Genomic DNA, 26,351 nt, shown 5'->3' on the forward strand with positions numbered 1-26,351 from the left:
AGGACCAAAATTTGTTCGTGTTGTTCATAATCATCAAAGGACATTGTGTAATAAGTGTGGATCCCCGCATCACAAATACAGAAAATGTCCACAGCTTATTTGTGAGGGTTGTGATGAGCAGGGCCACAATATGAGAAAATGTACTGCGAAGAAGTGTGATACATGCCGCAGCTTACCGGATAGATGTTTTTGTAAAAAGGAGGATGATGGAATTTGCCCATATTGCAGAGGAAAACCTTGCATATGTTATTGCGCGGAATGCAAACAACATTACAATGACTGCTCTTGTGGCGTACAAGGCACGACAGGCTCTGGAATTGATAGCAATAAACAAGTAAATGAGATAATTCAAATTGATGAAAATGAGACGGAAATGGAGGGAAATGATGAAGCTCTTGTGTCAGGGCAAGATGGTAGTGATGATCAGCTTCCTGAAGGAGATGGTGAAGATAATGGAGAGGCGATTATGGTAGATGAATTGGATGTGAAGAATAATGGTGACAAGATTTCAAGGGAAGAAGAAAATGAGAATTCAAAGGTTCCTGTGAAGACAAGAGACCAAGACGAGTGAAGAAAGGAAAAAATAAAAGGTTCAAGAAAAGAAAGAAGATGACTTTGATAATGAACTTAGTCTAAATGTCAAAAATGTAAATGATAAAAATGATATTGCCATTAATGTTGATGTACACAAGTGCATTGATACTCAAGTACATAATTTTGTTACTAAAGATTATGTAGAGATCAGTGATAATGAAACTGAAAATGCGAGTGAAAATTTAGAGAGTATGGAAACTGACTATGAGTCTTTTGATGAGAATAGTGATAATGAAGAACATGTATCTGGTTGCGTTGATGGTGCAAAAGGTAGAGACAGAAAAAATGAAAATATTTTAAGTGTCTCTGGTTCAAGATTTAAACAAAGTCAATTAAAAAAGTCAGTCAAAACAAGAAGAAATATAATGATTTTTTTTCCTAAGGTTGATAAAGTTAAAGTTAGATCGACTCCGTATGTAAACAAAGGTAAAAATGGATTATAAAATATTTATTTTATTACTGTACTTAGCCATGGTACTGTTAGTGAGTCACAACTGTAATGGCTTGAGAAATATAGTTAATTGTAAAAAATATTTTTCAATTGCTAATGAAAGAAATATTGATATATTGTTATTACAAGAAACATTCTTGGATATTGAGTTAGTTGAAAGTTTTGAACAACTGTATAATGGTAAAATACTGATGAGTAATGGCATAAATAGAAGGTAAGGTGTTGCTATTTTAGTAAGTAGAAAATATTGTGAAAATGTAAAACTTATACATAATGATGAACATGGTATTTATTCATATAGAATTTCAATATAATGATATTGTTTGTAATATTGTTAACATATATGCACCAAATAACGTCAATGAAAGGGTAGATTTTTTTTAGCTTTTTACATAATTATATGTTGAATTTTTATAACATTATTATTGGTGGTGACTGGAATACCACATTGTCTGACCTAGATAGATGTACCAAAACAGGTCATAAGGTTGATAATGCTTTTAGAAAGTTGGAACATTTAATGAATGATTCGGATTTGTATGATATTTGGAGATTTAGAAATCCCAAGAAAAGAGTGTTTTCTAGGAAAATGATATATAGTGGAGTTTTAAAGCAGTCTAGGCTGGATTATTGTTTGGTGAATAGACAACTAACTGTATTTATACAAAATATTTTTCACTATGATACTTCTTTGAGTGATCATAGTTTTGTAGAAATGAAAATTAATTTTGAAAATGTAGAAAAAGGACCAGGGTTGTGGATATTGAATAATTCTTTACTTACAAATAATGAGTATGTTGAGAAGATTAAACATATTATAAAAGAAGCAAAATAGTTATCAAAAGTACCAGGATTATAATTTTATACGCCTTCAAAAAAGTGTCCATTGTATGTCACTGAATTTTTGATATGGTGGGATAACCTGAAATATAAAATTAAAAAGTTTAGTCAAGTTTTTGGAAAAAGAATTTTTAAGGAGAAACATTCTGAATTATTTTCTATACAGAGTAAATTACAAAGAATATCTGAAAGAATAGCTAATGGCGAAATGGTTGATTTAGCTTATTATGAAAATTTAAAGATGGAATTAAGTGCTTTGGAAGAAGAAAGATGTAAAGGAGCAATTCTTCGCTCAAAGGCATACTGGGCTACTGAAAGCGACAAATTTACAAAATATTTTTTACATTTTTTACAACTTGAGAAACATAAACAAGAATCAAATTGTATCAAAGAGTTATTGAATGATAACAATGAAAGTAGATATAGGGAGATGTGGTGTGAGTGCCAATGAGACAACTCTCCCTCCAAGTAACAATTTAAAAAGTAAACCATTATAGGTTAAAGTACGGCCTTCAACACGGAGCCTTGGCTCACACCGAACAACAAGCTATAAAGGGCCCCAAAATTACTAGTGTAAAACCATTCAAACGGGAAAACCAACGGTCTAATTTATATAAACAAAACGAGAAACGAGAAACACGTATATATTACATAAACAAACGACAACTACTGTCCATCAGATTCCTAGTGTTTGTAAAATTTAATAAGAAACTATACTCAGTGTTAAAATTGATGAAACTGTTATGAATGAATTTTGAGAAAATGTTGATGTTAAAATTACAGAAGATGATAGTCTTATGTGTGATGAAGATATTTCTTTACAAGAGATTGAATTTTCCCATAAAAAGATGTAAAAAAATAAAAGTCCAGAATCAGATGGTTTGACAGTAGAATTTTATTGAACATTTTTTTATTCTTTGAAAGATATTCTTTTAAAGCCTTTTCAAACTGTAGAAGAACATTTATGTATGTCTAGATCAATGAAATGTGGTAGAAGTTTAATATATAAAAACAAAGGTGAAAGAAAATGTTCAAAAAATTATAGACCAATATCATTACTTTAAGTAGATTATAAAATTTTAGCAAAAATAATGGCTAATCGTTTTAAAAAGGCCGTATTTGGCAAAACCTTTTCAGCTTTTGATCTTCAGGGCTGTACTATTTTGTATTTTTTCACTTTCGATCTTTTATATCTGGGCGTCACTGGTGAGTCTTGTGTGGACTTGACGCGTTTTTGGCGTATTGAATTTTAAACCTTATGCTTTTTGTTATCTATTAATCATGCTTTTCTTTGTCTAATATGTTCTCCTTTTTATTTGTATTGTAGTCCTGTATTATTTTGTTTTCATTTCAATGTTATATTTAGCTGTGCCATTAAAGTGCGAGGTTTGCCATGCCATAAAACCAGGTTCAACCCACCACTTTTATTCCCCTTTAAAAGTGTCCTGTACCAAGTCAGGAAGATGGCCATTGTTATAATATTGTTCGTTTCTGTGTGTGTGTTGCATTTTAACGTTGAGTCGTTTGTGTTTTCTCCTTATTTTTGAGATAAGACGTGGCAAGGTACTTGTCTATCCCAAATCCATATATTTGGTTTTGATGTTATATTTGTTATTCTCGTGGTGTTTTGTCTGTTGCTTGGTCCGTTTCTGTGTGCTGTTGCGTCGTTGTTCTCCTCTTATATTTAATGCGTTTCCCTCGGTTTTAGTTTGTTACCCCGATTTTGTTTTTTGTCCATGGATTTATGAGTTTTGAACAGCGGTATACTACTGTTGCCTTTATTTATCACCACCGGACCGGAATCTCTGCTGGTGGACAATCTGTCCCCGAGGATTCTACCAGTCCGGTAGCCTAACAGCATGAAAACTAGTAGAACAAATAATATTATACTGGGTGACACGACGCCCAGGATAAAAAGGTGTCAATCGGCTGTTGTCAAGGACACAACAACACCGATTTTATCAGGTGTCCCCAGGATCATCTTAAATGATGCTATGAAAATGACACATGTGCAGTCTTCTGAATCCTCATTGTACTATAAAAATCCAGACAAGTTTGAATATATTCGGCCGTGTACTGTTCAACTTTCAGATATTTTAGATTTCAATGACAACCATCAATATTGCTCTATTTCCAAATGTAACCGTAAAAATTGTAAAACCTGTGATATACTAATAACTGATACCCACTTTCAAAGTAATTTAACCACCAAAAATCACAATACACATAGCCATGAGGATTTGAATTGCACTGCCTCCAATATTGTTTACGGTATTGAATGTACTCTTTGTGGATTGATCTACGTCGGGGAAACTCGACAAAGACTCAATTTTAGGATGAACGATCATCGGTCAAATGTTAATGATCCTAATAACAACAAATTTCTCTATAAACATTTTAATCAGCCTGACCATTCTATTGTTTCAATGAAAGTCCGGATTATAGAGAAAATATATCATCCTACAAATGACCCCATATTGAGTACACCACATCGTTTACAAAGAGAAGACTTTTGGATTAGAGAGTTGGGAACAGCCATTCCCTATTGATGCAATGACAAAATTGATGGTGTAGGTATTTTATCTAGTCCCAGGTGTAGTACTGTCAATACATAAAAATTATTTAATACTTCTGCTCGACGAAATAGAAGTCATGGTCACAGAAATATATATACCACCTGCTGTACACACCGTGACAATTGATAGTCTATTATCGTCTGCTCAAAAACCTTTAGGAATTCATAATATTAGAACTAAATTATACTCCATTCCATTGTCAAAACTTTCTTTAATATTTCAAGATGCCAAAAATACTTCCGTTACTGATTCTCGTTCTGTTTTGTATAGATTAGTTGCAATTATTATGGACATTGCTAACCATAGACTATTTAAACCAGTATTGACTACATCCAATATTGAGGAAAACGTTACTTTTTTAAGGTAGAATTCGCCAATAAAGGTTTAGATGCTGAAAATATTGGCAATATTTTCCATCAAAAATCAGTACAAAAAACTATACCTGATTACTTCAAAAAAAAAGCTACACCTGTTATTTCTTATACCTACACCAAGTCTATTGCATCCAAGATTTTCAACCACATGAGAGTTTTAGAGGCTTTTAACCTCAAAGATACGAAATCCAAGCCTCCGGATTGCTCATGTGCATCTTCTCAATACAATTATAGTCCAGCTGGTCATATTATTACTGGTGACCTTGGTATTGTTACCAATGAACAACTAAGAGAGTTGCTAGCCAAGGGACCAAAGTATAGAATCCCCCAGCCCATCAACTGGAAAAAGAATTTCAAGTTACTGATGGATGCAGTTGAGGACTATGCAAGAAAATGGGTAAAGCGCGAACCAGACGAACACGAACTGGACACTTTGTCTGAATGGATCAAAGCTAGTCGATCATGCATTCAGAGGCGCATACAAAAACTACGATGTAATATGAGTACTAGAGTTTCTAAACCTTTCAAGTATCCGGAGGTTGTGGATGCTTTATCCTCTTTGCATGTCTAATATGTCGTTGTTCCGGCAGATAAAGCCTCCAATAATATTGTCTTCATATGTAAAAAACATTATTTGCAATGTCTCACTACAGAGCTTGGTATTGATAAAACTACTGGTAATCCTACATATTCTTTAACATCATTTACCAAGGATGAAATTTTACAAAATCATAAATCTGTCCTTCTTTCTTTTGGTATCAACATCAAAGAAAACGAAGAAAACTTGCCCTCAGTATACTGGATACCTAAATTACACAAAACTCCATATAAAGAACGATACATAGCTGGGTCTTCAAAATGTTCGACTAAACATCTTTCTAAAGTATTGACTACTATTCTTTCTACAGTTAAAGATGGGCTGCAAAAATATTGTGAGGAGATATATTCTACCAGTGGTGTTAACCAGATGTGGATTCTCAAAAATTCGAAAGATCTACTGCTTAAACTTCGATCAAAATCTTTACAATTTTGTAGCAATATATTTGTTGAGTTTGGAGGATTTATATTTCAACAGACAGTCGGTATTCCAATGGGTACTAGTTGTGCACCCCTGCTGGCTGATTTGTTTTTGTATTCGTATGAAGCAGAATTTATTCAGAACCTTCTAAAAAACAAAAAGAAAAAGCACCTTGCGAAATTCTTTAATTTTACTTTCCGATATATTGATGATGTTTTATCATTGAACAACTCATACTTCAGCCAATACTTACATCTCATATATCCTAGTGAACTTGAAATTAAGGATACTACTGATACTAGAAGGACTGCTTCATACCTTGATCTTTTCCTAAATATTGACGTAGATGGACGACTTCACACGAAAATCTATGATAAACGGGACGATTTCAACTTCCCAATTATCAATTTCCCATTTCTTAGCAGTAACATACCCTCTGCCCCTTCGTATGGTGTTTACATATCACAATTGATACGTTATTCACGTGCTTGTTCACACTATACGGATTTCATATACAGGAGTGTGCTCCTTACGCAGAAACTGCTCCAACAAAGTTATGAGGAGGACAGATTAAAATTGACACTCCGTAAATTTTATGGACACCATCACGAATTGGTGGATCCATATGATGTCTCTTTAACCAAACTAGCTAAGGACATTTTTACCACATGGTAGATTGTGGTTTGTCATTATGTCGTCTTATCTTTTAATTAACAAACGTGACTTATTCCCGATTGTGACTGTTTTGCTGAATGTGAATTCGTATTACTATAAGACGTGTTTCTGTACTTGTTTATCCCAAATTCATGTATTTAGTTTATATGTTTAGTGTTATATTTGTAATTCTCATCTTCTCATTTTGTCAAATGTGTTGACGTCTTTTTATTATATTTAGGTGTTACGGATAGAAAAATTAATCGCCGCCTTTATTAATTATATTTAATTTTTTACGATTAATTACGTTTAAAGTTGGATTCATAACAAACTGGACATATATATATATTACAGTTAATTGCTATTAATAAGTATTGCAATATGCATTTTGTTTTAATGAATTATCAGTATTTAGTTCTAATATAATCTTAAAGCAATCCTAATTCTAGCTCACTTTTAAATTATTTTTTCATATTTATCAAAAGTACCAGGATTCATGTGTGACGTCATGCTGTTTCTAAATTTCATAAATTCAAATGTAGCATAACGTTTGCCTTTTCGCCATCGTATGTGACGTCATTTGTTTAATTGCGTTGACGCCTGGACTGATTCTGCTGTGTCTATGCTGTATTGATCTTGGCATCATGTATTCGGGTTTAGTTTTCTGTAACAAGTTAATACTGCAGTTTCATTATGAATATATCTTTCGCATTCATTTGTTAAAATTTACTTTTTGCAATAGCATGAATCGTTCTATATAATAGTGTTCTTATCCCGGGCATAAAAACAATGCCGTATTTAGCAAAACTTTTTCAACTTTTGATCTTCAGTGCTGTACAACTTTGTACTTTTTTCACTTTCGATCGTGTATATCTGGGCGTTATGTACTCGGGTATAGTTTTCTGTAATTAGTTAATACTTCAGTTTCATTATGTATATCTCTTTCATATTCATTTGTTAAAATTTACTGTTTGCAATAGCGTGAATTGTTCTATATAATATGAATGTTCTTATCCTGGGCATACAAACAATGCCGTATTTGGCAAAACCTTTTCAACTTTTGATCTTCAGTGCTGTACTATTTTGTATTTTTTTCACTTTCGATCTTTTATATCTGGGCGTCACTGGTGAGTCTTGTGTGGACTAGACGCGTTTTTGGCGTATTGAATTTTAAACCTTATGCTTTTTGTTATCTATTAATCATACTTTTCTTTGTCTAATATGTTCTCTTTTTTATTTGTATTGTAGTCCTGTATTATTTTGTTTTCATTTCAATGTTATATTTAGCTGTGCCATTAAAGTGCGAGGTTTGCCATGCCATAAAACCAGGTTCAACCCACCACTTTTATTCCCCTTTAAAAGTGTCCTGTACCAAGTCAGGAAGATGGCCATTGTTATAATATTGTTCGTTTCTGTGTGTGTGTTGCATTTTAACGTTGAGTCGTTTGTGTTTTCTCTTATTTTTGAGATAAAACGTGGCAAGGTACTTGTCTATCCCAAATTCGTATATTTGGTTTTGATGTTATATTTGTTATTCTCGTGGTGTTTTGTCTGTTTCTTGGTCCGTTTTTGTGTGCTGTTGCGTCGTTGTTCTCCTCTTATATTTAATGCGTTTCCCTCGGTTTTAGTTTGTTACCCCGATTTTGTTTTTTGTCCATGGATTTATGAGTTTTGAACAGCGGTATACTACTGTTGCCTTTATTTGAGTAGAATTATATCAATATTTCAAACATGTTGTATACCGGGTAGAGACATAGCTGATGCAATTGCTAGCATTAGAGATATTATTAATATAATTGAGTCTGAAGGTTTAGAATGGTATATTGTAAAAATGGACCAGGAAAAAGCTTTTGATAAAGTGTCCCATACATATCTTATTTCTGTTCTTAAAAGATATGATTTTGGTGAAAGATTTATTAAATGGATAGAAATATTTTATACAGATATAAAGAGTTCCATAAAATGTAATGGTTTTTTAACAAAATATTTTAAGATTAGCAATGGTATTTGTCAAGGGTGACCTATTAGCGCTCTTTTGTATGTATTGTCAGCTGAACCTTTGCAATGTGCTATAAGTAAATGTATTGATATAAAGGGAGTAGTAATACCACATGTAAATATTATGTCACTTATTTATCAACATGCAGATGACACAACTCTGACTTTAGGTGACAAAAATCTAATTGTAAAACTATGGATGTATTTGATAAATATGGCAAAGCATCAGGATCAAAAGTAAACAAGCAAAATCTGAGATATTGTGTGTAGGTACTGCGAAAAGCAGAGCAATAACATATAGGGCTCAAATATTGTGAGGATTGTGTTCAGGTTTTAGGTGTATATGTAGGTAAAAATAAGAATATGTGTGATGAACTTAATTGGAAAGACAAGGTAAATAAAATAAAAGCAATTACTAAGTTGTGGCAACAAAGACAGTTAACGCTTTTTGGAAGAGCAACTGTTGTTTCTACATTACTTATGTCTAGCCTTTGGTATACCATAGTTGTAACCTCGATACCTGAATGGGCTTTAGATGATATCAAAAAGTGTTGTTTAGATTTTTTATGGGGTCATGCGTCGCATTTAGTAAAGTATAGACTTTTAGTGGGAAAAAAGATGAGAGTGGAATAAATTATCCAGATATATATTAAAAATTATTATCATTCAGGTTGAAATTTATTAGTAGATATTTCAATGAGGAATGTACAGCTATGTGAAAAAATACCATGAAATATGTTTTAAGAAAAATTCGTGGTATGAATATTGATAATTACTGTTTTTGTATGACACTTAAGAAGGAAGATAGTAAATTACTTCCTAAATTTTATATTGAAATAATAGATGTCTGGCAATATGTTAAACATTTTTTTTTTTTTTTTTTACAACAAATAAATATTCTTTATTCATCAAATTGCTTGTTACAACTTTACTTCATTGTCCAAGTTTCAATAAAGTATCCCTGTGAAATACTTTCTGAGTATCCAGGAAAATACACAGAATATAAATAAATATAAACATTAATTTTTTTTCCATCAATTATATCAATCTTTTTAACTTTATGAAAAATACATTATGAGATATTGTTTTGTTCTCATTCATAAACCTTCGTAGTTCCTTTATAAACATAGCATACACATCTAAAAAATTCAGTTTTTGCTCTGACACATAGTACGACTTGTAAATACAAAAACCTAAAATTGTCAAGAAATAATTTAAACCGTTATATCCTTGATCTGATATTTTGTATCCAAATACTATATGTTTTGCCAATATCTTGTTTTGAAAATTCATTTTGGCTAGAAGATAATGTACTTTCTCCCAAAAATCTTTCAAAAATGAACATGTAATAAAGAAATGTAAATGTTAAAAATCTTGTATAGATCTAGATATGAAATCTATGGATATTTTACAACAACCTCTGTTTTTTAAATCCAGATATAAAAGTACAAGGAAAAATTGCCTTATGGCAACATTTTATTGTAGCGGGTATAACTCAAATCAAAGACTTGTGTTTTGAAGTTATTCCCGGTTTTTTGTCTTTTAATGCTGTCAAAGAAATGGTTTTAGATATGTATGATGACGTAAATGTTAAACAATGTCAATATAGAGAATTAATTGAATGTATGCCAGAAGATTTGAAACAATGTATCAAGCATGGTGTTTTTGATGCTAATAGAGATAGGTCACCATATTTTATTGTAAACTTTGGCGATAAGGTGACAGATTTGATTAATTGCAAAACAAAAGATTTTTATGTGATTTTAATATCAAAAGTTTTTATCAAGCCAGATTTTGAGCAATTTTGGTTAGAAATTTTGAATGAACAAACTTTACCATTATGTCATATGTGGAAATCGGTACACAATTACTGGAAGCCACCAGATTGTGTTCAATTAGATTTTAAACTAATGCACAATAGAATTTTAACAAATTTCAAACTAAAGAGAAATGGATTGATGGATACAAACATATGTGACAGTTGTCAATCTGATATTGAGGATTTGCTACATCTTTTTCTAGATTGTCAAATGTTAGTGTCTTTTCATGATTATATTAACCAATTGTTGGTTAAATTGTAGGAACGATGTGAGACGGATGTGATTGTAACACAAGGTTATAGGAAGCTGATTTTGTTAGGCATGTCAGGGAAATTCAAAAGTGTAAATGTTGTTTTTGTGAATTATTTCTTATCGATTGTCAGACTGTGTATCATGAAAAAACGTCAGATCGTAAAACGTTCTACCTTAAATTTCAATCTAATAGCTTTTTTCAAATATACAATGATGAATTATGTTACATATATATTTCCATGCTTATTGTAAAAGAACTAACAAAGAGAATGCGTTTGAGAAATATTTTATTGAACACAATCCAATTTTAACAGAGACTGATGACATTTTATTGTTTTACTTATAGACTTAAAATATGAAATAAAAAAAATATGGACTAATTGATACTCATGTATTGTTTGTGTAAATACTATGTATATAAATTGTCATAACATGCTGTATATTTCAAATGTTTTATGAATAAAGATAAAAAATGCGCACCCAATACAGTGCAGGCGAATTGGTGTCATAATATCTCAATAGCATGGGTTCGAATCCCGACGAGGGAAGAACAAAAAAATTGCAAAAGCAAATTTGCAGATCTGACATTGTTGGGATAATGTTTGGGCGAGTTGTATATACATGTTGTACACAGCCATGTATCACCATCATTGCTGGTGATCTGATAGATGAATCTGTTGTAGAATTGTCACTGACTCAGACGTACTTATAAATATAAGTATTTTCTGTGACTGTATCTTGCATTAATTTGTAGGATCCTTTACTTTAGATAATTGAGCTGATCTGTAAAAATAACATCTCCATGCCTTATATATCATGTATTGTATTAAGACGCTAGATTAAAACTGACGAGGAAAGGTAACACCTGGCCACCGAAAGCTTTTTTTTGTGAAGCCATGGTGGTCGTGTGGTCTGTATCTTGCATTAATTTGTAGGATCCTTTACTTTAGATAATTGAGCTGATCTGTAACAATAACATCTCCATGCCTTATATATCATGTATTGTATTAAGACGCTAGATTAAAACTGACGAGGAAAGGTAACACCTGGCCACCGAAAGCTTTATTTTTGTGAAGCCATGGTGGTCGTGTCGTCTAGCGCACCTGCTACATTGCAGGCGAATTGATATCACGATAGCATGGGTTCGAATGCCGACGGGGGAAGAAAAAAAAATTGCGAAGGCAAATTTGCAGATCCGACATTGTTGGGTTGATGTTTGGACGAGTTGTATATACATGGTGTACACAGCCATGTATCACCATCATTGCTGGTAACCCGATGGATGAATATGTTGTAGAGTTGTCACTGACTCAGACGTCATAATTAAAACGACGTTCTAACCTATGATTGCGTTGGATAAAAACCGCAATTTTAATGCCGTTTGAAAATTTTGGTACCTTATGTTTTGATGCGAATTTTACCTGAACTTTTTTTTACTTTTTTTTACTTTAAACAATCAATCATAAGGTATAAAAAGTACTTCATTATCAAGCCAGTACAAGCATACTAAAATTAAAATATAGTCACTTTTTATTGTTGTCGATATAAATATTAGTTAAAATTGACTTATGGAGCTCTCAATTTGTGTAAAAATAGGAACAAGAGGAACAGAATTTAAATGCCGATGTATAATATTCTAAAAAAATGGATAATGTGGTCAACTTTTGTTTGCGTGCGAATATAAATTGCAATTTTTAACTTAAATTTCTTAACTTTTATGTCTAACAATCAATCCTGAGGTATATAAAGTACCGTATAGCGGGTTATTTTCGCGGGGTGCAAATTTTCGCTTATTTTCGCGGACAGAACTTAATCGCCAAAATAAATTCCGCCAAATTAAAAGTGTACATACAAAGGTATAAATAAAAGTTTTTAATTCGCCAAAATAATAACCGCCAAAATATTTCGTATACCTTGTTCAATGAAAATCGCGAAATTTTACACCCGCGAAAATAACCCGCTATACGGTACTCCATTATCAGGCCAGTACAAGAATAAAAAAACAAGAAATATAGTCACTTTTGTTTGTTATCGATATATATATATACAAGTGACTTTTGACTTATAGAGCTCTCAATTTGTGTAAAATATTCATTCTTAGAGACAAGAAGAACAGAATTGTATTGTCGTTGAATACTATTTCAACAAAATTGAAAATATTGGCACCTTTGTTGATGCGATAACAATATTTGCAATTTTTAACTTAATTTCTTCACTTTTTTTCTGACTATCCATCCTGTGGAATAAAAAGAAATCTTTTAGCCTGTAAAAAATATTAAAATAAAAAAGAAATATGGACAAAATGTAACTATTGGGAACTGTAGACTTATAAAACTTTCGATTTGAGTCCAACTATTCATCAAACAAAGTTTTTATGCCGTTTTATAATACTATAACTAAAAAAAGACAAAACTATAAAATATCAACTGAAATGGGTTAACTCTATCTAAAAGACATTTAACAAATACACGTGAACATTTTGTCTTTCTTATAATGTTTTACGTCTCCACCTTTTCTAATATTGTATTTATATTGTGTCATATATCAAATTTATTCGTGTAGTGTGTGCTTAAGTCAGGAATATGACAGTTGTTATTCATTTTTTTATGTGTTCGAGCTTATGATATTGCGGAGGTATCGTCCCTGTCATAGTTATTATGTTAATGGAAAATACACTGACAAAAGCAATTTGTTGTTCCTAAATATTTGTCGATACGATTTCCTTACACCTTGTTCGTAAATGTTTATCTGTTACCCAAATCTTTAGAATTGATATATAAATACAATATTGTGTCATTGTTTTAGGACTTTACATGTACAGGTTTTCAAAGGGGAAAGCCTCTATATCCAATGAAAACAATAAAGCTAGTAGTGAGAAATGTTTCGTTGATGTGTTCTATATTTTGCTGTCAGGAAACATTTTGAATGAACAAACTTATCCTTCTCAAATCAATATATTATTAAACAAAATTTACGCTTTAAAAAAAAAACTGTTAAGTTTTATCTGATTGACATGTTTTAAACTGGAGTAAATTCTGCGTTTAAGCCTTTCTCAAATTAAACTGTAAAACAGCAGTTGATGCACGTGAATAATATTTTTTCATGTAATTGTTTGATTTGATGTTCATGATGTTTTAAGTACATTTGTACACAAACATAAATGCGTTTAAGACACATGTGACCTCTCCTTGCTTACTGCGGGAAGAACACATATGTCCTTTGTGTAAAAAAATAAGTTATTGTTTCCTTTTCTTAACACTTTCTAAAAAATACCCTTTCATTGTTTTATTGAATACATTTTATATATTTCATTCATAATGTGGTTAATATTTTTGTTTTTGTTTACTTTAAAAAAATGTTTCCATCGTTTTCATTAAACGTCATCATTACGTAATATATCATTTGACGTCGTAATTGCGTTAAAGGCAGGATAATGTAAATCATTTCTAACATGAAATCAAACGGCATTATTTATAACATTACAATTTATTAGAAACATTTGTTACATACATGAACCAACCACAACCACTGAATTACAGGCTCCTTACTTATAATGTGAACACAGGAGTATTTGAGAGTGAAAACTTATATCTGACGTAATCGATTTTGTTTAAATTAATAGGTTTTTTGTCTCCTGCGGCGCCAATTATTAAACCTTTCACGGTAGTTTTCGTATTATATATATGGTACTTTTTATATGGATTCCAAATACCGTTTGGATCCCTCAAACACCACTGAAGAGACATCTATTGTCGAAATCCGGATGTGGTGTACTAACAAAATATTAACACCGTATGTTTGTGGCATAACATCGTGGCAACAAGTTAAAAAAAAAATATATATTTCTGTTTAGTATTTAATTTATATTGAGATCCATTTTATTACATCTTGTGATCATTTTTTTGGCAATCGCCAATGGCAGTCAGCAGGGTTAAAGAACATCAGTTGTTCGACATGTAAGTCAAATGCGTTTTGTTGAAATATACTTTTTCACTTTTTTGGTCTTTTGGAAAATGTCGTTTGTGCTGTTTTTAGACCCTTCTACAACGAAATTTGTTTGACATGCATACGTATAAAAATTGCGGTGTTTATCCAACGCAATCATAGGTTTGAACGTAGTTTTCAATTTAGACTCGTTTATATTTATTCGTTTGGGGTTGTATCATGTTTTCCCTCTGGTTTATATGAACCGTTCATCCTATATTGACTCTATGAGATTATCTAAAAATGAGGGTACTTTTTCTAAAAATGAGGGAACTTTTTATATGGCCTTCATAACACCGTTTCGATCCCTAACATCACTGAAAAGACATTTATTGTCGAAATCCGGATCTGGTGTACTAAAATAATATTGACACCTTATGTTTGTGGCATAACATCGTGGCCTCAAGTAAAAACAAATTCTGTTTAGTATTAAATTTATATTAAGATCTATTTTGTTACATCTTGTGATCAATTTTATTTGGCAATCGCCAATGGCAGTCACCAGGGTTAAAGAACATCAGTTGTTCGACCTGTTAGTCAAATGCGTTTTAGTCGAATCTGCAACTTTTGTTGCAAAATGCTCGACAAAGGGATAGTGATCCGGCAGCGGCGGCAGTGATGGCCAACTTCTTAAAACCTTTTTATTTTAGAAGGTAGAAGACATGGATGCTTCATACTTTGTATATAGATGCCTCATGTTACGAACTTTCCGTCAGTCACATGTTCAATGTCCTTGACCTCATTTTCATGGTTCAGTGACTACTTGAAAAAAAGTTAGGCTATGTGCGTACCTTGCAAGGTCCTCATGCCCGTCAGACCGTTTCACTTGACCTCGACCTCATTTCATGGATCAGTGAACAAGGTAAAGTTTTGGTGGTCAAGTCCATATCTCAGATACTATAAGCATTAGGTCTAGTATGTTCGGTGTATGGTAGGATTGTAAGGTGTACATGTCTAACTGGCAGGTGTCATCTGACCTTGATCTCATTTTCATGGTTCAGTGGTTATATTTAATTTTTTGTGTTTTGATCTGTTTTTCTTATACTATATGTAATAAGTCTACTATCTTTGGTGTATGAAATAATTGTAAGGTGTACATGTCTAACTGACAGGTGTCATCTGATCTTGACCTCATTTTCATGGTTAAGTGGTCAAAGTTAAGTTTTTGAGTTTTGGTCTATTTTTCTTATACTTCATGCTTTAGGTCAACTATATTTGGTGTATGGAAATATGTTATGATCTATATTTCTGTTACGCAGGTTTAATTTGACCTTGACCTCATTTGCACGGTCCATTGCTAAGTGTTAAGTGTTTGTGATTTGGTCTGTTTTTCTTAATTTATAAGCAATAAGTCAACTATATGTGTTGTGTTGAAGAATTGTTAGCTGTACATGTCTGCCTGGCATGGTTCATCTGCCCTTGACCTCATTTGCATGGTCCATTGATCAATGTTTAGTTTTCTTGGTTTATGTTGAGTTTATGTGACAGTTGTAATAAGGCTTTGTATTTAGGTCTATCAACATAATATCAACGATTAGTAAGGAAGGCGAGACATTTCAAATATACTTTTTCACTTTTTTGGTCTTTTGGAAAATGTTGTTTGTGCTGTTTTTATGCCCTTCTACAACGAAATTTGCTTTACATGCACACGTATAAAAACTGCGGTTTTATCCAACGCAATCATAGGTTTGAACGTAAACCCAACAATGTTAGATCTGTAAATTTGCTTTCGCAAATGTTTTGTTTTTCCCTATATAATTTTATGACGTGTGTATTGTGATAACTCGACGTTACACCATTGGAACTGTTTAAATACCACAAGAATAGTTTCACATTTTTAAAGGGCAAATTTGAAATTCCTTTACAGTAACACCTTAAGCGATGTTTAAATTTTAGATATTTTCAGGTATAATATTTTAACTCATATCATGATCTATAATGCTTATACTATATACGATGCTTTAAACCATAATTTCCTTATACTTCACGTGTTTAATAAAAGTTGAGTGTAAAATGAAAAGTTGGGGAAACAATAAATATCGAAAATGTAATAAAAAGATCTTGTTTAGATATGTGTAAATTTTACTTTGATGTCCATATATAAATTAACACATACAGTGTTTATTTGGATTAAATTTTCGTCGGTTATATTTTACCCATATAGCTATATAAATTTGAAAGCGCCCTTTCATCATTTATCCTGTAAATATAAACATTTACAAAGAGTTTAAATATACCATTGACAAATATTCATTTAATCATAGAAATTAAGCTGTTTTTAACAAAAATATAAGAACCAAACCTACAAATTAAGAAACAGAAAAAAAAACCATGCAAATTATAGTTAATAGCGCAACCGATCCACAGTTTCCAACACCTGAATGAAAAATTACAGTTATGGAGAGATAAAGGAATTGTATTACAGCTGTAACTAGTTATCATATAGGTATAAAGTTGTGCTTGATTTGGATTTGTCATTCGTCAAGCGTCAGTGTGATATGAAAATGAATATGAAAAAAGAGGGAAGAAAGTATGAATATGACATATGTTATGAATACATATATAACACAGAAAATTATACCAATAATAAACACAAGAACTATTTACGGGGATGACACTTACTCCACATGCATTAGGAAATAAGCTCCAACTCAGATTGTTTTGTAAAACTTGCTCATTGTTTGACTTAAAAGTAACCTATGGTTGCTATTTTTATGGGATGATACAGTTTACCAAAAACATTAGCCACTGAAAGTTCTTTACATTTTTCAAAAAATATTTGAGAATAGAACATTAAGTGTGCACAAGTAAACGTAATATGGGTAAGATAAGAACATGTCAATCCCTATGAAAAGGTTATATTGATTGAAACGTCCAGCAGGTAGCAAAGGTAGCTCAAGATCCTGTATGTGCCTTAACATTCAAATCTACTTGTACAAACTTAATACAAATAGTGTTATCCCTGATGTATGATTTCAGACGGTACACTTTTTACACAAGACATTAGTACTTCAACACCAGGCAAAAGTACTACAACACCAGACATTAGTACTACAACACCAGGCATTAGTACTAAAACACCAGGCAATATTACTACAACACCAAGAATAAGAATTAGTACTACAACACTAAGCAATGGTACTATAACACCTGACATTAGTACTTCAACACCAGGCATTAAAACTACAACACCAGGCAATAGAACTACAACACCAAGCATCAGTACTACAACACTAGGCAATAGTACTACAACACTAGGCAATGGTACTACAACACCAGGCAATAGTACTACAACACCAGACATAAGTACAACAACACCAGACATAAGTTCTACAACATCAGGAAATAGTACTACAACACCAGACATAAGTACTACAACACCAGACATAAGTTCTACAACATCAGGAAATAGTACTACAACACCAGGCAAGAGTACAACACCAGCAATTAGTTCTTCAACACCAGGCATAAGTACTACAACACCATCCAATGGCACTACAACACAAGGCATAATTACTACAACACCATGCAATAGTACTACAACACCAGGCAATAGTACTACAACACCAGGCATTAGAACTACAACACCATGCACTAATATTTCAACACCTATTATTGATACTGTTCCTGAATTTTTTTTGTCGGGAGGAATGTAAGTTAGAAATTTAAATAGAGATTCTAGTGCAATTTTTGTGTAACAATCTTTTACTCATTGGCTTACAGTTAGCGTCAACGCCACTGTTATCCAGTCGTAACTAAGAAGAAACGCACCATTTTAGATTGATGGAATAACTAAATGTTGGATTACTAGAATCTATACGTTTAAATGAGAAGACCTCATTTTGGGTGTCGCTTCTCTTCTTTCCACAATAAATTTATCAACACGCCTCTGTGTCCTATAGGTACAGTGCATAGTGCCATTTGTCATCCATTCATATGATTATTCAGATTGAGTTATTTTTGGAGAAAAACGAGAAAAGAGGCATCCGGATTTTGTCCCGTCATTGGACGAAATTCTAAGTCAGATTAGAACTCCGGTTTGCGTTTTTCTGTATACTTTGAACATATATATACAAAGAATAAAGTGTATTTTCAGAATTCTATCTGCTATCATTTTCAAGTTTACTATCCACGGCAGTCACAGAGATTATTAAATAGAGAGGGTCTGTATACTATATCAATGACCACTATGGATCGATGAGTAAATTTACTTAGAATTGAATGTAAATACACTATATTTATATATACTGAGTGCCAATGAAAACGCAACACTTTTGTTTTCAAAAAACATCCCGGGTACTAAAAGCAAGAAACGCTCAGCCAGACCGATAAATTTGGTCTTAAACATATTCGATATTGACTCTGATGGGTGTACAAAGGTCACGAGAGTTCAATGGTGGTCACAGTAGATCCTTTGGAGCAATTTCAGTAAAGCACCATTTGCGCAGAAATTGTTAAAGAGCACCAAAGTCTTTCCTTAGTGACATCTAAACGGCCGCAAGACGTAAATATCGAATTCTGTAGACCAAAAATCATTCATTGTGTAACAAAAACCGTCGGTGGCGGTTACATAGACATTTGGCACCCATCTTGGCCTAAAGTCATGTGTTTCGCCCGATTTTGGTCCGACCGAGCAAATTTCGCATCAGGTTGGACATGGTTTAGACGATGAAAACCACCACCAATATCATAAAGTCAGATTGAGTTTGATATGCGGGACAAGTAGAACAACATTCCTCAAGATCACATTAAACGTCCGGGATGATTAATTCCACGGCGCTGTCGAGATTGCGCTGCACAACGGTGTTGTAACATGTTTTGTTAGGACTGTAAGTTGATGATTCGACATTGAATGTTTCGTTTACCTATAGCGTCTAAAAGATGACAATGAAACATTTTTGTTTGATATCGATCTATTGTTAGGATTGTTAATTTTCAAAAACAATTTATTTGGAAAGATTATCATTACTAATATAAATTTTATTTTTGAAAAACCAAGTGTTGCGTTTTCATTGGCACTCAGTATAGTAATGAATGTTCATAATATACAGATAAGCGCTAAAAATATTCATGTGAACTTTTGATACCTTTTCTGAAATTGTCCAGTCATTAAATCTTTTACAAAATTCATTGATTACAAAAAAAAAGAAGATGTGGTATGATTGCAATGTTGAGACAACTCTCCCGGCACAAGAGACCAATATGACACAGATATTAACAACTATAGGTTACCGTACGACCTTCAACAACGAGCAAAGCGCATACCGCATACTCAGCTTTGAAAGGCCCCGAACTGACAATGTAAAACAATTCAAACCAGAAAAATAGCGGCCTTAATTATGTACAAAAAAATGAACGAAAAACAAATATGTAACACACAAACAAATAACAACCACTGAATTACAGGCTCCTTACTTGAATGTTCATAACATACTTAATGTTTGTTCATATTGAAATTGATAGAAAACAAAAAATGGGAATATTAAAAGTAAAGAAGCAGGTATAAAAAAAAAGCATTTTCCTGTCCCCAATAACCTATGACTTATGATACTTTTGCTGAAATTCTGCAGTCATTCAATATTTTACAAAATTCTTCCAACAACACTTTACATACTTTAAACTACGCTTTGAATGCCCGCGATTTCGCGGGTGTGTTCTAGTATTATAGAAAATAAGACAACACTTACCTCAACATCGCCGTTTCAATTTGATTTATCCAAATATGAATCGTAGAGGTAACGTTATAACCTGTTTGTTTGTAAGTTTTCATTTGTATTACGTCACGTTTAGTCATGACGTCCTTGCACCAAAATCATTCATGAGTTTTCGCGGAATTTTATTTTATTTCAAGTTTAAACATTTTTTGCAAACTCTAACGTAATACTTCTTTTTTGTAATGCATTGGAATCGGAATAATAATACCTTTATTGAAAAGTTGCCACCGTCAATTTCAATTTGATGGTTGCAAACTTCCATTTTGTTGTCTCCGCTATGCGTCGCTAGTAAAACTTTATTTTTTACCACAAATTGCGAATCGACGGTGGCAACTCTTCAATTACACAGTACTGTTATTCCTTAATAATCATATTGTTTTGTATTTATCACACCAGTAGCAACAGGAGACATCAATATAATCCCTAGAGCTCAAGTACAAATATTCTTTTGTTCACGTGACATGTCTGATGACGAAAACATATATTATCTGTTTGATGAAGCCTTTGCAACCGAAACCGATATCGATGACGGTTGGTTGCTACAGCATGAGTACCATCGATTGCATTGCACGTACAATGTACTTGTATTTACTACAAAGTAAATGATAAATGTATTTAGTACATTGGTGGCAATGATGTTCATTGATACCCCTGTGAAATAAAACAATGACAATTTCACATGTGAAATAAACGTGGTTATTTCACTCCACTGACGTCATACAACACTAGGCGTTGTCAAGACGTCGAATTTTTAATACGTAGAAACGATGTATAAAAAAGTATGGTACAATTTCTAATGAGACATCTCACTGCAAGAGACCAAATGACACATCAATTAACAACTAGAGGTCACTGTACGGCTTTCAACAATAAGCAAAGCACATACCGCCTAGTGAGCTATAAATGATATATGTAAAACAATTCAAACGAGTAGTACCACACGAGGGTTTGGATTCCGCTAACATGTTTAACCCCGCCCCTTCTGTATGTATGTGCTTGTCCCAAGTCTGGAGCCTGTAATTCAGTGGATGTTGTTTGTTTATGTTTTACATATTTGTTTTTTGTTCATTTTTATACAGAAATTAGGCCGTTAATTTTTTTCGTTTGAAATGTTTTACATTGTCATTTTGGGCCCTTTTATAGCTGACTATGCGATATGGGCTTTGCTCATTGATGTTCATTGATACATACCCCTGTGAAATAAAAAAATGACAATTTCACATGTGAAATAAACGTGGTTATTTCACTCCTCTGACGTCATACAACACTAGGCGTTGTCAAGACGTTGACGCTGACGTCGGATCATAATAAATTTTTAATACTTAGAAAAGATGTATAAAAAAAAGTATGGTACAATTTCCAATGAGACATCTGACTGCAAGAGACCAAATGACACATCAATTAATAACTAGAGGTCACTGTATGGCTTTCAACAATAAGCAAAGCACATACCGCCTAGTGAGCTATAAATGATAAATGTAAAACAATTCAAACGAGTAGTACCACACGAGGGTTTGGATCCCGCTAACATGTTTAACCCCGCCCCTTCTGTATGTATGTGCTTGTCCCAAGTCTGGAGCCTGTAATTCAGTGGATGTTGTTTGTTTATGTTTTACATATTTGTTTTTCGTTCATTTTTGTACAGAAATTAGGCCGTTAGTTTTTTTCGTTTGAACAGTTTTACATTGTCATTTTGGGCCCTTTTATAGCTGACTATGCGATATGGGCTTTGCTCATTGATGTTCATTGATACATACCCCTGTGAAATAAAAAAATGACAATTTCACATGTGAAATAAACGTGGTTATTTCACTCCTCTGACGTCATACAACACTAGGCGTTGTCAAGACGTTGACGCTGACGTCGGATCATAATAAATTTTTAATACGTAGAAAAGATGTATAAAAAAAAGTATGGTACAATTTCCAATGAGACATCTCACTGCAAGAGACCAAATGACACATCAATTAATAACTAGAGGTCACTGTATGGCTTTCAACAATAAGCAAAGCACATACCGCCTAGTGAGCTATAAATGATAAATGTAAAACAATTCAAACGAGTAGTACCACACGAGGGTTTGGATCCCGCTAACATGTTTAACCCCGCCCCTTCTGTATGTATGTGCTTGTCCCAAGTCTGGAGCCTGTAATTCAGTGGATGTTGTTTGTTTATGTTTTACATATTTGTTTTTCGTTCATTTTTGTACAGAAATTAGGCCGTTAGTTTTTTTCGTTTGAACAGTTTTACATTGTCATTTCGGGTCCTTTTAGAATTTGCAATCATAACACATCTTTTTTTTTTATATTAACAAATAGAAATACATCTAACATATAACTTGGCCGGGTTCTTGTATATCCATCCAAACAACAAAAAAAACTAAGTACTAAAATGAGAGTTCCCACATTTATTCTGTGTCAGAGATTACAATATGCCAAATATTCAATCGCAATCAAAATTCAGCGCTGTATTGCACAATAGAAGTTTATCTTTAAATGTTACTGTGACTCTTGCTTTTGTTTATTTCATTAAGAGTTTACTTATCTCTCTTACAATCTAATTTTATAATAAAATATGACTTAGAATTTTGTAGATTCAGATGTATCAATTTTAGCGATTATTGTTGATGCATTGTGTTCTATTTAAAGATTGTTTACATAGATATAGGAAGATGTGGTGTGAGTGCCAATAAGACAACTCTCCATCCAAACATGTATGAAAAGTAAATTCCATTGGAAATTGTAATAGACCTTTGTCCATCTGCAAATAAGGGGTAAAAAATGTTTTATACCATAAAATTTTGGGCTAAAATTGTGGGGGATTGGTGGGTTTGTGTGTGTGTGAGTGTGTTATGGCCCTAACTTTTTAGAGAAAAGAGACAAAACCACTACTTTTTAATACTATGTTTATTGATTTTTACTTGACCAATTTAAAAAGGGTAAATTCAAAGTCTTGAAATCATTGGTTTTTTTTATGCTGCATCCAACCACTTATCTATATTTGGGATTCTTGGTCGTGTTTTTATATTGGTCCACATTGGAACCATAATAAAATAGTGTTTGATTTTTACCAAAATAGGAAGGTTTTTTTTATATACTGAAACGAAATGCATCATATTATTGCTTTTTGACCCATTTTTTAAGTTGGTCAAATCAAGGTTAATTTCATTTTAAATTTGATTCATGCTGTTGTCTATTTTGTTGAATCCGACAGTGTATTTAGAATTGTGATTTTGAATTTCTTACATTCTGTGTCAGAAACCATCAAAATTAAACTTATTTTGATTTTAACAATAATTAAATTCAAGTTTTTATATGCTGAATCTTAACATGTTTTTATATTTTTTTCCAATTTTGGGCCAAGTTTTTAAGTTGGTCTAAATTGAGGTCCAAATCAACTTAGTTTGTTTTTAACAAAACTTGATTAATTGAATTGTTTTTATATGCTGTATCTTACCATGTATTTAGATTTTGGATATTGAATCATTATAAACAAAAGTCCAATTTCAAATTTGTAGATAGTCCTTAGATAACATTCAGTATAAGTCAGAAACCTATGCTATGTCAAATATTTAATCACAATTAAAATTCAGAGCTGTGTCATACAATCAATTCAAATTATAAGTAGAGTATAGTTGAAAATAGATATAGCATAAGATTTTAACTCAGCAGTCGTATTAAGCTGTGTCGCGGTAATCGTATTATGAATAAATACAATTCTAATTAATTTTAGTACTGGTATAGCTGCTATAGGCATTGTAGTAATGGCAGTCATTGCGGGCATAGTAGCAAATCGTTTATGGAAAAATGGAAAATGCAAGAGACACAGTAATAAAGGTATTAGTGAAAAACTATCAATAACGAATTTAATTAAGAAGCAGCCAAAGTTTACACACGTTCAAATTCCAATATAATTCGATTCGAGCTGCACTGTTCATTTGTCATATTTTCTAGAGGAAACCCGCGTCGGTCATACACAATTGTATCTTTAATGAGTGTATTTATGCACATAAATTTGTGAAACTATAATATTAAATGCAATTGCAATTTTCAACGTTTATTGAAATTTATATAGATACATTGAATGTTTTTCGTGTAAAATTTTTATTTTTCTCAATTTTTTTTACAAAAGGTTTGAGTAAATTGTTTTTTTCAACAACATCTATGATTCAAATCTTTTCAAATTTTAAACATGCCTTGGTTTAATATATTGATGCAGTCTCAACCAGTGCAAAAGTTGACTTGGAGCAGACGTGTTGACTGCCTTCCAAGTTAACTTAAGAAATTATAAGCAGACAAGCAACTAAACTTTTTTACTGCAGCACACCTACTGACAAGTCTGCCCAAGACTAGACATGCTCTTGAACAGTCATAAGGACAGACCTGCTTTTGACAGGTTACCGTTTTTAAGACTTTTAATATCAGACCGAAGTTGATTTTATAAGTGATAATCTTAGTGTTATATTATCCAGCACAGCAACATACTATTACTCTTATTATACCTTACATATATTATAAACAACAATACTATAGATTAACACGTTATCCAATCAATTTTCATTTACTTGCAAGGAAGGCCTCACAAACCTAACAATTTACACCGGTGGTGAAAAGCCCTATTATCCACGGCGAATGATATTTTTAGTTTCTTGGTTTAGTACACGAGTTATCTTCCATGAAAATAACGTCAGAGACGTAAGTGCATGTACACATTTTCAACATTCACGGTACAGAAGGACCATCGAGTGACGAAGAAATATGCATCTTAGTCTTGAACGGAGAGTTGTCTCTTTGACACTAATACCTATAATCTCCTTATATCTATCTTGTGCAAATGATATCTCTAATAAACTGTCCGTTAAAAGCCATCACTATTAAACAATAAAAAGCCCATATGATACCGCCATATACTTTCATTATAAAAACATATATGGTCAGTGTTAGATGTTGCGGGCATAAATTTTTATAAAAACCAACCTGACATATGAAATGTACTGATAGTGACGGTTCAATAATTTTCAATGAAAAGAGGACATGCTGGCACTCTAAAATGACGTGGACAAATGTTTTTAGTCATTGTGTTCCAGTATTTCTCTATTTTGTATTATAAACTCCACCCTGAGTATTTTTGAGGTAAGAAATTTACTGGTATGGTTATTTAATTTTAATAATAGCCGATAAATATGATTAGTCAAATATTTTTTTTATACAATCCAGCATAAGGTAGGAGAGAACTTCTTGTTTATATGGTTCAATTTTTTGAATAAAAAGAGTATATGCTGGCACTTTAAATTGATGGAAAAAAACAGAAGAAATGAGGGAACTCTGATTTATGGCCGAACATAATTTTTTGTATGGCCTCGCAACGAAGTTGTCGTTGCCATATAGTTTTACCCTTGTCAGAAATTACGTTATTCCGTAATTCTGTAATTCTGTAATTTCGAAATTCTGAAATTTCGTAATCCGTCATTCCGTAACAAACCTTTATACGGAGTTTTTGTGAAAACACCTTCAGATATTTGGTGAGGGCGTTAACCATGATGAGTTACAGATCAAGTTAAAGTTTCGTTCCGCTCCAATAATTTGTGCAAAAATTACGGGCTTTGGACTTTGATAAATTGTTGAAAATCACATTTATCCGGATTTTTTTCCTAAACACCTTCAGATACTGCGCTAATTTTTGGTATGTTAGTTAACCATGATGAGTTACAGATCAAGTTTTATCTCCCTCCAATAGTTTTTGTCGAAATTACGGGCTTTGGACTATGATAAATTGTTGAAAATCACAGTTATACTTTCCTTAACTCTTTCAGATATTGGGATTTTTTTTGGCATGTGAGTTAACCAAGATAAGTCACAGATCAAGTTTAAGTTTTGTTCTGCTTGGATAATTTTTGATGAAAATACGGACTATGGATAAATTGTTGAAAATAACAGGTAGAGGGTTACTGTTCACAAGGAAGCTATTAAACCAAGAGTTACAAATTGTGAAGTTGAAATCACTCCTTCGTTACTTTTACGGACGCCATCACGAGTTGGTTGACCGTTATGGAATTACCGTTTCACAAATGATATCG

At 32.5% G+C, this 26,351-nt stretch overlaps 1 protein-coding gene across 1 annotated transcript in view; it reads left to right on the plus strand.

The window, feature by feature from the left end:
• The first annotated feature begins 785 nt into the window (after window positions 1-785).
• The window catches only part of LOC139500529 (uncharacterized), a 58,142-nt gene continuing 32,576 nt past the window's right edge, over window positions 786-26,351 (plus strand). Inside the window, exons 1-6 of the mRNA XM_071289277.1 lie at window positions 786-864; window positions 1,175-1,259; window positions 1,550-1,682; window positions 2,052-2,322; window positions 17,541-18,213; window positions 24,008-24,111. Coding sequence (XP_071145378.1) covers window positions 786-864; window positions 1,175-1,259; window positions 1,550-1,682; window positions 2,052-2,322; window positions 17,541-18,213; window positions 24,008-24,111 — 1,345 coding nt within the window. The remainder of the gene's footprint in view (window positions 865-1,174; window positions 1,260-1,549; window positions 1,683-2,051; window positions 2,323-17,540; window positions 18,214-24,007; window positions 24,112-26,351) is intronic.

Source organism: Mytilus edulis, chromosome 13 (assembly GCF_963676685.1).
Source record: "Mytilus edulis chromosome 13, xbMytEdul2.2, whole genome shotgun sequence".
Classification (NCBI taxonomy): domain Eukaryota; kingdom Metazoa; phylum Mollusca; class Bivalvia; order Mytilida; family Mytilidae; genus Mytilus; species Mytilus edulis.